This window comes from Cherax quadricarinatus, chromosome 80 (genome assembly GCF_038502225.1).
Source record: "Cherax quadricarinatus isolate ZL_2023a chromosome 80, ASM3850222v1, whole genome shotgun sequence".
Taxonomy (NCBI): domain Eukaryota; kingdom Metazoa; phylum Arthropoda; class Malacostraca; order Decapoda; family Parastacidae; genus Cherax; species Cherax quadricarinatus.
The window spans coordinates 16,454,112-16,468,241 of NC_091371.1; the positions used below are offsets into that span (position 1 = coordinate 16,454,112).

Consider the following 14,130-nt stretch of genomic DNA (forward strand, 5'->3'; position numbering starts at 1 on the left):
ACAAGTTCATCAGAAAAAATCCACTTGAAATCATAGGCAAGTTCATTTTTGTAGCATAAAAATGCATTTCCTTGTGCTGTACTATTTTGTAGTGTTGGGATTTTCAACAATTGCATTCAGAGTAATCAAAGGCTTCAGTCATGAAATTTTTCAAGGCATGAGAACTCTTATGGGTAGTGGAAAACTGGGAGGTGAAATAGCCATAAGGGTCCTGTCTGAGAAAGTTGAAATTGTAATATAAAAATGCATAATTTGTAGGCATTTTTTACAAGTTTTAAGTAATACGCATAGTCTATAAGTGAAGGTGAAGCTATTTTATTAGATGTGAAGGTAATAGTTAATTAAATTATTAACCTCCTCAGGGTCCAAGGCTAAAATCTGAAGTGGTGCTCCAATGTCCAAGAAATTTTGAAAAAAAAAAAAATTATTTTTTCTTACAGAGTTAAAGAGTATTATATTTTTGTGAAGGTAATAAGACAAGAAAAAAATTTCTGATCAGTACTCACCGAGATACAGTGCCGAGAAGTTGACCCAAAATGACGTGGTGACTGCAACATCGACGATTTCCACATACGCACATTACTTTATTTAGCATTTTTTGTAGTTTTTTCTTTTCTTTTCTAATTTTTTTCTTTTCCTACTAACATTTGGGGCCTGAGAGACCAATACTGTATATAATGTATATATATAAACTCACTGTATTGAACACAATAACCGCACTAGTTATTATCATATTATTGTTTACCACTTTTGTTTATTACAATAAACATGCACAAATCTTGCATAATACTAATGTTCTATCATATATTTACAATCACTGGACATGGTTTTAGAACTGCTGGAGCTTGTGGAACTCCTTGAAACAAGGCACCATGCACAGAGGTACCTTACATTCCTCACACATAAACCGAGTGTCTTTGCGTCTTTGTTGCCGTCGTTTTGTTTGTGCACAGACGATGCATCTCTTCTGAGCAAATTTCTTCTGAGTTGAAGGAAGCTGTATTATGAAATGATCACCTTCCCTCCTCAAACGCTTGGGTATATCCTGAGGAGTTCGAGGACCTTGTTGTATAGCAGGTGTTGTTACCTGGTGCTTCATTATGAGTTGTCTGACAACAGACAAACAAAATTTACCATACGGTGGTCTGTTGCCAGTCTTCATTTGGTACATATTATATGCATTAAGCATTGAAATGTTCATGAGATGGAAGAAAAGTTTCATGTACCACTTGTAACTTTTATGAACACAATCAACAAAGCCAATCTGCATGTCACATTTGTCCACCAAACGCATGTTTTGTGTATAATCAATCACTGCCACTGGTTTTCGAATACGTTCATTAGTCACTCGATCAACTTTGCCACTGTCTTGCATTTCGTTACGGTGAATAGTTGTCAACAATGTGATGTATCGTTTGTCATGCCAACATAATACCATGATGTCATTGGCAGTAAACACCTGCACATCATCACCACGAGCACCTGCGTTGAGCCTGGGCATATGTTTATGATTAGAACGCACTGTGCCACACACCTGTCTTGTTCACTCCCAAGAAATCACTGAGTAAAGGGCTTGTGTACCAGTTATCGGTATATAATGTATGCCCTTTACCAAGATAAGATGCCACCATGCTTCTCACTACGTCACCTGAGATACCCAATAACATCTTGGCATCTCTCAATGTTTTACTTCCTGTGTATACAACAATATCCAATACCAGGCCACTGTCACAGTCACAGAGTACAAACAGTTTTATACCAAAGCGTTTCCTCTTGCTCGGTATATACTGCTGGAATGACAGCCTACCATTGAACAAAATCAAAGACTCGTCAATTACAAGAGTCTTGAATGGATAAAAGTACATGCTGAACTTTTGTTTGAGATACATAAAAACATTTCTAATCTTGTATAACCTGTCACTTCTGTCAGGCCTGGTTTTGTCAGAGAAGTGCAATATTTATTTATTTATTTATTTATTTATTTATTTCCAATTTGTGCACACATACAGAGGTACAGTAAGATAAACCTGTTCACTGGGATGATTTCACTGATGACCGGGGTAGAAATTAGCCGATCTGTGGACCAGTATGCTTTTATATTATGCTTATAGACATGAGGCATAAGCATTATTGTTGCAAAAAGCAAATACATTTCTGCAACAATTGTCTCTTTCCACCGGTGTAGTCTTGACTGTGGTGATATGATTGTATTTGCCATGGTGTACTCAAAATACTTGTTACTTTCCCTGACAATAATTTCCATCAAGGGCTGGTCAAAGAATATTTCAGAAAATTCCAGTTCATTGGCTGTGGTTCCAAGGGGACAAGTAGGTAGAATTCCACTTTGAGAGTCATCAGAGTGGTGGGGCTTGGGAACAAAATTGGGATTTTGCTGCCAATCCCAGATACGGTTTGCTGGTGGATACTGGACATCATAGGCTGGTTGTGCGGGTAGTTGTGGTTGTGGTGGGCTGGTGGCTGACGCTCCGCTTTTTCCTTGAACTGCGGAGTCAGCAGCGTGGGTCCCAGCCTGGGCTGGTGAGTCACGCATCGCCGTGGCACTACCATCACCACTACCACCATCTACTGATGCCTGTGGTCTATCCATGCCAAGTGTAGCCACATCATCCTCACTATCACTGTCTATACCTGGTGTAGGGCCACGGGATGTACTCCGTCCCCTGGGCATGGCATAGGGTACACTACCTGAGCGCATGCGGCGGCGTACATACTGATGCTTCACTGGTGAATATGTTTCACCACTATCACTACCTGAATGATCGTCAAGAGCAATAAAATCACAATCCACATCACTATCATCATCATTACTGAAGTCAGAGGTCTGGCCACACGAAAATAATAGTTTTCTCTTGTGTTGAGGTACAACTGACCGTGACTGAGGAGTGCCCACACCAGAGGTAGAAGGTTGAGGATCGTCAGGGTTTTCTGCACTATTATCGATATCCTGGTCATTCCTTTCGGTCACTAACTGATCAAAGCCAAAGAATTCGTCTTCATTTCCACTTCCATCAATGTCAGAACTATCAGATAGGAAGAGGAGAGTCCCAATTTTCCTTGGAGTGAGAGCTGCCTTGCGATGAGGCATGGTGAACAAGGGTAACTGAGCCAGCGTTCCCACAATGCTATGCGGGCGCCTAGATTTTTTGTTTATGGCGCACACCCACCATGCATACCCATTCTCTCACATGTAGGCCTATGAGGGTTTTCGCGTTAAATTTGACGGCGCTAGAATTTTGGCATAGATCTACGGTTTGGACACTCAACGTGAAGCCGTAGATCTACGGGACGGACCCTGAAAGGGTTAATTAATAAATATTGACTGTTTATGATAAGGACTTACTAAAGTTATATATGAGAGCCCTGTTTTTTCAGCTGTTAGGTTCCCAACCCCCACCGATGAGTGAAAATCAGCGGCGAGTGGAAAAAGAGTTTTTTTTTTATATATCAAACTCATCTAAAATGCCCGATAACATGTTAACACTATCATATATGTATTAAGTGCTCAATACAACTAGGCCTAAAAAAAAGATAAAAAGTAAAATAAATATACAGTACATACAATGGGTACCTTAAAGTATCGCGCCAGACACTCGTCCCTGATGTAGCTGTTGCACGAAAATGGCAGAAAAGCAGAAAAAGCACTGAGCATAATGAACAGTGGCTCATTTGAAAACCGCCGAAATAGTGAGACTCCGAAAAGAGGGCGCCGAAAACACGGGGCCCTCCTGTATTCTGAAGAGGGGGTTACACAAATGTTCTACAGTGTAATACCAAATGTAACCACATAGTAGTCAGATGTATTAGTTTTAAGGATTATATATAATTCCAATATTCACTAGGTTAATGGAATCCTGAGTACCAAACAGAGGATATACATTTTATCCATAATTGTCTCTTGTATTTGTAAGTTTAGTACAGCTTAATTTCCTAGCAAATAAATGTTTTCAGGCATGTTAAATGTTTTAGTTACTGTACATCATCATTCAGCTAGATCTCAGATAAGATAAAGAATGAAAATTTAGTGTTAAGAGCATGCAGTAGGGCATTGATATTGTTGCTGTGATAAATATAATACATGTATATAATACTCTTACAGTATATTCAACTTATTTATTCCCCTATAATTCTTACACACTTTCTTGTTAGCAACATGTATTTAGGTTTGAACAGTACACCCTATACCAGCTGCATATTCAAATTTTTTCCTAAATTATGCTGTGAATAGCTTTATTAGCATTTCCCCATCCATGTATCTCTAGGCTATAGGAAGATATGCCAGGGAAGTATACAAGCTTCTTGCATTTCATTTATATAATCTAGTGAACATATTTGTTCACAATGACTTCTAGATCCAGCTGTCCGTCTGATGTTTTTTGTTGTATCACACAAGCTATTGGTAGATGTATATTTCACGTTGCCTGTTATAGCTTCTGATTTTTATTACATGTAACCTAAGTGCACCATCATCCATCACTGCATTTCGTTAATTTGTCTAAGATTTCTTGTAGTACAGTGGACCCCTGGTTCGTGATATTAATCCGTTCCTGAGAGCTCATCGTAAACCAAAATTACCGGAAAGCGAATCAATTTTCCCCATAAGAAATAATGGAAATCAAATTAATCCGTGCAAGACACCCAAAAGTATGAAAAAAAAAAACTTTTACCACATGAAATATTAAGTTTAATGCAATAGAATAATTACAATAACAACAATAACAATAGAATAATAACAATAGAATAATTGACACTTACCTTTAATGAAGATCTGGTGATGATTGATGGGATGGGAGGAGGGGAGAGTGTGGATGGTGTTAGTGTTTAGAAGGGGAATCCCCCTCCATTAGGACTTGAGGTAGCAAGTCCTTTTCCAGGGTTACTTCCCTTCTTCTTTTAATGCCACTAGGACCAGGTTGAGAGTCACTGGACTTGTGTCACACAACATATCTGTCCATAGAGGCCTGTACCTCTCGTTCCTTTATGACTTTCCTAAAGTGGTTCACAACAGTGTCATTGTACAGGTTGCCAACACGGCTTGCAGTAGCTGTCTGAGGGTGATTTTCATCAAAAAAGCTTTGCACTTTAAGCCACATTGCACACATTTCCTTAATCTTTGAAGTAGACAACTTCTTCAATTTCTCTATCCTCTCCTCCGGAGCAGTTTCCTCAGGTGGTTAGTTCATCATTGGTTAGTTCATCATTGTCCTCCTCCATCAACTCTTCCACATCCTCCCCACTAACCTCCAACTCCAAGGACTTCCCCAATGCCACAATGGATTCCTCAACTGGCATAGGCTTCTCAGGGTTAGTCTCAAACCCTTCGAAATCCCTTTTGTCTACACATTCTGGCCACAGTTTTTTCCAGGCAGAGTTCAAGGTCCTCTTAGTCACTCCCTCCCAAGCCTTACCTATAGGGTTTACACAATTGAGGATATTAAAGTGATCCTTCCAAAACTCCTTTAGAGTCAATTGAATATCTGTGGTCACTTCAAAGCACCTTTCAAACATAGCTTTTGTGTACAGTTTCTTGAAGTTGGAAATGACCTGCAGGTCCATGGGCTGCAGGAGAGGAGTGGTATTAGGAGGCAAAAACTTGACCTTAATGAAACTCATGTCCCCAGAAAGTCGCTCTGCCAAGTCTGTAGGATGACCAGGGGCATTGTCTAATACCAGGAGGCACTTAAGGTCTAATTTCTTTTCAATTAGGTAATTTTTCACATTGGGGGCAAATGCATGGTGTAACCAGTCATAGAAAAAGTCCCTAGTGACCCATGCCTTACAGCACACACAAATTAGTCTTGAGGATATTCTTTTGCCTGAATGCTCTGGGAGTTTCTGAGTTATACACCAATAAAGGCTTCACTTTGCAATCACCACTAGCATTGGCACACATCAGAAGAGTAAGCCTGTCTTTCATAGGCTTATGTCCTGGGAGTGCCTTTTCCTCCTGAGTAATGTAGGTTGTGCTTGGCAATTTCTTCCAAAACAGGCCTGTTTCGTCACAATTAAACACTTGTACAGGTTTCAATCCTTCAGCCTCTATGTACTTCTTGAATTCCTGCACATATTTTTCAGCCTCTTTGTGGTCTGAACTGGCAGCCTCACCATGCCTAATCACACTATGTATGCCACTACGATTCTTAAATCTTTCAAACCAACCTTTGCTGGCCTTAAATTCACTCACATCACCACTAGTTGCAGGCAATTTTTTTACCAAATCGTCATGCAACTGCCTAGCCTTTTCACAAATGATCTCTTGAGAGATGCTATCTCCTGCTATCTGTTTTTCATTTATCCACACCAATAACAGTCTCTCAACATTTTCTAACACTTGCGGTCGCTGTTTCGTTTCACAGTTGCACCTTTTGCAAGAACAGCTTCCTTGATTGCCGTTTTCCTGCTCACTGTAGCAGAGATGGTTGATTGGGGTTTACTATACAACCTGACCAGCTCCGACACACGCACTCCACTTTCGTACTTTGCAATTATCTCTTTTTTCATTTCAACAGTCATTAGCACCCTTGGTCTCGAAGGGTTGGCACTAGGAGCTTTCTTGGGGCCCATGGTGACTGGTGACTTATTATGCAGAAACAAGCACCAAAAACAGTAATAATATGGATAATATGGAATCTACCGAATGTATCCTTAGATGCACGCACACTGGCTGGCTTGTAAACACTGGCACACACACGGCAGTTCAGGCCACACGTGGACACGTCTTGTACGAATCGCATTCATACCGGGTTTTGTAACGGGAACCGAGGCAAATTTTCTGCGATATAGTGCATCGGTTACCAAATTTATCGGATACCGATAGCATCGTGAACTGGGGGTCCACTGTATTTACATTTTTTTTTTTTTTGCACCACATCCTGTCCCACAAAGTTATTTTAAAAGCTGTACTTATTTTGCTTAGGACTTATGCATTATCTACAGACATATGAAGTATGGAAGAAGGGAATGTATTCATGTATTTGGGAGTAGACTTGCCAGTAGATGGGTTTATGAAGAACCAGGTAAACCATAGAATTGATCAACAGAAAAGGGTGGGTGGTGCATTGAGGTGTCTATGCAGACAAAGAATGTTATCCATGGAGACAAAGAACATTATCCATGGAGACAAAGAACATTATCCATGGAGACAAAGAAGGGAATGTTTGAGAGTATGGTGGTACCAACACTCTTATATGGGTGTGAAGTATGGGTTGTAAATGCTGCAGCAAGGAGGAGGCTGGAGGCAGTGGAGATGTTGTGTCTAAGGGCAATGTATGGTGTAAATATTATACAGAGAATTCGTAGTGTTGAAATTAAGAGGAGGTGTGGAGTTACAAATATACAATACAGTACAAATATTTATTTCTTTGTACAACTTACAATGTGTGGTATACATGTTATAAGATTTTAATGACAAAGATGGCCACTATCGTGCCTAGGCACTTGGGGCAGGCTAATACTAATTCTTACGCTATTTTGATGTAGGTTATACATGTATTTGAGCAGCACATATGAACGTATTACTAGGTACGTAAATAGATATATTCCAAGTTAGGTACATACATAATTAGGTTTAAAATAGGTAGTACAAATCATTTAAATTATTACAAATGGCAGATTTAGTAATGGGATTCGAATTGTCTTGGCATGATATAATGTTTCTATTAAAGCCATACTGGAAGAGCATCTTATACAAACTTAGGATTAACTTAAGATTTAATAGGACTAACATAAGATTTAATAGGCAATAGCTATATGTATTAGGAATTGTATGTTTACAGTCATTTGAGTGGGTGTAGGTGTAAATTATGGGGGAAATACAGATAATGACAGTAAGTTTTGGATGTGTTTATGATACAAAAAAGAGAATTTGGTGGTTTTCATTTGGTTAGCTGGTGATGGGGTGTGTAGGTGAGATGAGATGTTTTTTAACAGTAGTTTTGAAAATGGTGGTTGAGTTTGCTGTTCTAGAGTTTTCAGGCAGGGAGTTCCAGATTCTAGGCCCTTTTGTGTACATCAAATTTTTGTATAGGTTTAGCCAGACACGGGGAATATCGTGGAGATTTTTGTGTCTGGTGTCATGTCTATGGGTCCTGTTGCAACTATCAAGAAATTGTTTTAGTTCTGGGTTAAAATTAGAGTTTATGGCTTTGTAAATGTAGATTGCACAATAGTAGGTGTGAATGTTCTGTACGGTGAGTAGGTTTATGTCTTTGAAGTGTGGGGGTGTGTGCTGTCTTGCATTGGATTGCATGATAATTCTTACTGCAGCTTTCTGTCAGGTTATTATTGGCTTTAGGTGAGTTGCTGCTGTTGATCCCCATGCACAAATAGCATAGGTGAGGTAGGGATAGATGAGTGAATAGTATAGTGTGAGTAGGGCTGATTGTGGTACGTAGTAACGCATCCTGGAAAAGGATGGAGGGAGGGAGAGGGTGAAAGAGGTTTTGTGTGCAAGGAGCTTGGACATGCAGCAGGCATGTGTGAGCATGTCAGGAGTGAATGGAGATGAATGGATTTTGAGAGTTGACAATCTGTTGGAGTGTGAGCAGGGTAATACATGTATTTTGTGAAGGAATTCAGGGAAACCAGTTAGTCGAACTTGAGTCCAGGAGATGGGAAGTACAGTGCCTGCACTTTAAAGGAGGGGTTTGGGAGATTGGCTGTTTAGAGTGACATTTAAACTGTCATATCTGGGCAACTCTGCAAAGACAGTGATTATGTGTGAATGATGGTGAAAGTTTTTTTTTTTTTTGGGGGGGGGGGGGGGGGGGGGATGGCAGACATGTTAAAAAAAAAAAAAGTTTTATTCCTCATGTATGTTTTGTATTCATTACCAAAACAGATTGTTTTTTTAAACACACTGGCCATCCACCACCAAGATAGGTTGACCTGAGAAAAAGAAACAATCGTATAAAGTTTTTGTTTTTACATTTAGTAATTACCTAAACAAGTGTTCTCTCTCTCTTGCAGCGGTTCACTGTACTCATGGCTTTAATCGAACTGGGTTTTTGATTTCTTCATATTTTATTATTAAAGAAGACTGGGGTGTTGATCTTGCTATTAATATGTTTGCAAAAGCAAGGTGAGTTGTTTTATTTAATTGGTTATATTTTTATTTTTTTTAGAGAGAAGTTGTTGTATTTCTATATTTTCAAAATGTTACTGATTACTCTGTGTTTGTAAACACAATTAATGGACCTTAAGCTTCAAAATATAATTACACATCTTAATTTTTGTGTGGATAATTACCGCAGAAATTAATAGGTACATTCAAGCACTGCTTTGTCAGTGGCAATCAGAATTTTAAGTTGTTTTAAGTTGTAAGCTTTGTAAGCTTTAATTATGCTATTTAAAGGATAGAAATACTGTAATCAAATGCAAAAATTTAATTATAAAAGAGGTTGGTGTTTGGTCAGTAAAATTATTAATAGTCTTGAAGAGTTTTATTATAAATCAGCAATGTTTTAAATAGTGAGGCTTGGACAAAGACTTTTGTCAAATTGTTTTAGCTTCTTTCTGTACTGTGTTGCTGAAATACAAGCTTGCTTTTCATGTTACTTAACCCTTTCAGTGTCGAGACCCCTGATCCTTAACCCTTTGGGGGTTTCGGCTGTACTAGTACGGCTTACGCCCCAGGGTTTTTGACGTACTAGTATGCCTAAATTCTAGCGCCCTCAGATCTAGTGAGAGAAAGCTGGTAGGCCTACATATGAAAGAATGGGTCTATGTGGTCAGTGTGCGCAGTATATAAAAAATCCTGTAGCACACAGTGCGCAATGAGAAAAAAAAAATTTTTGACCGTGTTTTTGGATTAAAACAGCGACTTTGCACTGTATTTTCGTATGGTATTTATTGTTGTATTCTAGTTTTCTTGGTCTCATTTTATAGAATGGAAGGCATATTACAGAAATTGAGATGATTTTGACTGGTTTTACAATGAAAAGTACCTTCAAATTGAGCTCAAAGAAGCAGAAATGTTCGATTTTTACCAAATTTCAGAAGTAAACAAATCATGCCAAGTGTCCAATACACATCAACTGGTGAGTCTAATATTCTTTCACAAGTGCACTGATATTATTTATACCATTTCTACACTAATGCAGTAGTCTGCATAACAGTAAATCTTATTTTTTTTGTAAGAATAAAAATTCAAAGTGGAAAGCCAAAGAAATATAAGAGGGGCCTGGGGATGTGACTAACGAACAGAGAACTTGTTATTTTAGTGCCAGGAATGTTTTTCTTGTTTATTCTGGACCCTATTCAGAAATTGGCATCTTTTGAAATTTGTGTGAAATTGGCAAAATTGCTAAATTCTGACCACTTTATTGGATGGTTGAAATCGGTAAATGGGTGGTTTCTTGTACTCATTCGATAGAAAAAATGGAGTTCTAGCGAAATAGTTATGATTTTTGTCGACTAGTACACTGGAATTGGCCAAAAATAGGGCTGAAATTGGGCAAAATCACCGATGCGTAAACATTGTTGAGACCGCTAACTTTGCAAGAGCATAATTCCCTAAGTTTTCCATCAAATTTCATACTTTTGGTGTCATTATGATCGGGAAAAGATTCCCTATCTTTTCATAAGAATTTTTTTTTTTGTTTTTTTTAAATTTTGGCAACCCTGAGAACAAGTCTCTGAGAGGGCCTGGCGAACCCCAAAGGGTTAACTCACTGTGTCGAAAAATTTTCAAAATAAAAAACTTATTTTTCTCATGAAATGATAGAGAATCTTTTCCCGATAGTAATGACACCAAAAGTACGACATTTGATGGAAAACTTAGGAGATTACTCTTTCGCATAGTGCTCTTGGTGATATTTACGCATCGGCGATTTCGCCCACTTTGAGTCCTATTTTTGGCCGATTCCATTGTTCCTGTCGACAAAAATCATAGCTATTTCATTAGAAATCGCCCATTTACTGATTTCAACTACTCAATAAAGTGGTCAGATTGGCAATTTGGCCAATTTTACACAAATTTCAAACAATGCCAATTTCAAAATAGGGTTCAGAATAAACAAGGCAGGCATTCCTGGCACTAAAATAACATTTTCTCTGTTCATTAGCCACGTCTCCAGGCCCCTCTTATACGTATTACTCTTGCTTTCCATTCTGAATTTTTATTCTCGCAAAAAATAGAAGATTTACTGTTATGCAGACTACTGCATTATTATAATACTAATAAGAACATAAGAACATAAGAAAAGAGGAACACTGCAGCAAGCCTGTTGGCCCATACTAGGCAGGTCCTTTACAATTCATCCCACTAACAAACATTTGACCAACCCAATTTTCAATGCCACCCAAGAAACATGCTCCGATGTGCAAGCCCCTCTCAAATCCAACCCCTCCCACTCATGTACTTATCCAACCTAAATTTGAAACTACCCAAAGTCCTAGCCTCAATAACCCAACTAGGTAGACTGTTCCACTCATCAACTACCCTATTTCCAAACCAATACTTTCCTATGTCCTTTCTAAATCTAAACTTATCTAATTTAAATCCATTACTGCGGGTTCTCTCTTGGAGAGATATCCTCAAGACCTTGTTAATATCCCCTTTATTAATACCTATCTTCCACTTATACACTTCGATCAGGTCTCCCCTCATTCTTCGTCTAACAAGTGAATGTAACTTAAGAGTCTTCAATCTTTCTTCATAAGGAAGATTTCTAATGCTATGTATTAATTTAGTCATCCTACGCTGAATGTTTTCTAACGAATTTATGTCCATTCTGTAATATGGAGACCAGAATTGAGCTGCATAATCTAGGTGAGGCCTTACTAATGATGTATAAAGCTGCAGTATGACCTCTGGACTTCTGTTGCTTACACTTCTTGATATAAATCCCAGTAATCTATTTGCCTTATTACGTACGCTTAGGCATTGCTGTCTTGGTTTAAGGTTGCTGCTTACCATAACCCCCAAGTCCTTTTCGCAATCTGTATGGCTAAGTTCTACATTATTTAACTTATAAGTGCTAGGGTTATGGACACTCCCGAGCTTCAGAACCTTGCATTTATCTACATTGAACTGCATCTGCCACTTTTCTGACCAAGAGTAAAGTTTGTCTAAATCCTCCTGAAGTTCCCTAACATCTACGTTTGAATCAATTATCCTACCTATCTTCGTGTCATCAGCGAATTTGCTCATATCACTAGTAATTCCTTCATCAAGATCATTGATATATATTATAAACAACAACGGGCCCAAGACTGATCCCTGTGGAACGCCACTTGTAACTGATCCCCACTCGGATTTAACCCCATTTATGGACACTCTCTGCTTCCTGTCTGTGAGCCATGACTCGATCCACGAGAGCACCCTTCCCCCAATGCCATGAGCTGCTACTTTCTTCAACAGTCTTTGGTGCGGAACTCTATCAAATGCCTTACTAAAATCTAAGTAAATAATATCAAATTCTTTATCATGGTCAACAGCCTCAAAAGCTTTACTGAAGAAAGTTAATAAATTAGTTAGACAAGACCGGCCTCTTGTGAATCCATGCTGAGTATCATTAATCAGGCTATGCTTATCGAGATGGCTTCTTATAATCTCAGCTATAATTGACTCTAGTAATTTGCCTACAATTGAGGTCAGGCTTATTGGGCGGTAATTTGACGGTAACGACTTGTCCCCTGTTTTAAAAATAGGAATTACATTCGCCATCTTCCACATATCAGACACTACACCTGTTTGAAGAGATAAATTAAAAATATTAGTTAATGGTTCACAGACTTCCATTTTGCATTCCTTAAGAACCCTTGAAAAAACCTCATCAGGACCCGGTGACTTATTTTGCTTCAGTCGGTCTATCTGCTTCACAACCATTTCACTAGTGACTGTGATGTTACATAATTTATCTTCTTCTGATCCACTATAAAAATTAATTACCGGAATATTATTAGTGTCTTCCTGTGTAAAAACCGAGAGAAAATAATTATTTAAAATCGAGCACATTTCATTCTCTTTGTCAGTAAGATGCCCATAGTTATTTTTAAGGGGACCTATCTTATCTCTGACTTTTGTTCTATATACCTGGAAAAAACTTTTTGGGTTAGTTTTAGAATCCCTAGCAACTTTAATTTCATAGTCCCTTTTAGCTTTTCTTATCCCCTTTTTAATGTCCCTCTTAATGTCAATATACTGATTCATAAGATGACCCTCGCCTCTTTTGATACGCCTATAAATTCCTTTCTTATGCCCTAGTAGATATTTCAGCCTATTATTCATCCATTTTGGGTCATTTCTATTTGATCTAATTTCCTTATAAGGGATAAACGTTCTTTGAGCAGCATGTATTGTGTTCAGAAAACTGTCATATTGATAGCTCTCTTCGTTACCCCAGTCAACAGATGATAAGTGTTCTCTAAGCCCATCGTAATCTGCTAAGCGAAAATCTGGGACTGTTACTGAGTTATCCCTACTATCATACTTCCATTCAATTCTAAATGTAATTGATTTGTGGTCGCTAGCACCCAGTTCCTCTGAAACTTCTAAATTATTAACAAGGGATTCATTGTTTGCCAGAACTAAGTCAAGCAGGTTATTTCCCCTTGTAGGTTCTGTCACAAACTGCTTCAAAAAACAATCCTGAACTACTTCTAAGAAATCGTATGATTCTAAATTCCCAGTCAAGAAATTCCAATCAATATGACTAAAGTTAAAGTCTCCTAGAATTACTACATTATCGTGCCTTGTGGCCCTAACAATTTCCTCCCATAGTAGTCTCCCTTGGTCCCTATCTAAATTTGGGGGACGGTATATCACACCTAAAATTAATTTTTCATGCCCCTCTGAAAATTCTATCCAAACAGACTCTGTATGTGTTACTTCAGACTTAATACCCGTTTTTATGCAACAGTTCAAGCGATCTCGGACATACAATGCCACCCCACCCCCCTTCCCGATACTTCTATCTACTTGGAACAATTTAAAACCCTGAATGTGACATTCTGCAGGCATGTCCCGACTTTTTGAATTAAACCACGTCTCAGTAATGGCAAATACATCTATGTTACCTGCACTAGCAACTAGTCTCAACTCGTCCATCTTATTCCTAGCACTGCGACTATTTGTGTAATATATACTTAAGGACCCTCCACTCTCTTTAC

The 14,130-nt window shown here is 38.5% G+C and overlaps 1 protein-coding gene across 1 annotated transcript in view; it reads left to right on the forward strand.

Annotated features, from left to right (window-relative positions):
- The window catches only part of mRNA-cap (mRNA capping enzyme), a 66,335-nt gene that overhangs the window by 19,353 nt on the left and 32,852 nt on the right, over nt 1-14,130 (forward strand). Inside the window, exons 3-4 of the mRNA XM_053796616.2 lie at nt 1-36; nt 8,986-9,097. The exon at nt 1-36 is cut by the window's left edge and continues 157 nt beyond it. Of these exons, the coding sequence (XP_053652591.1) occupies nt 1-36; nt 8,986-9,097 (148 nt within the window). The remainder of the gene's footprint in view (nt 37-8,985; nt 9,098-14,130) is intronic.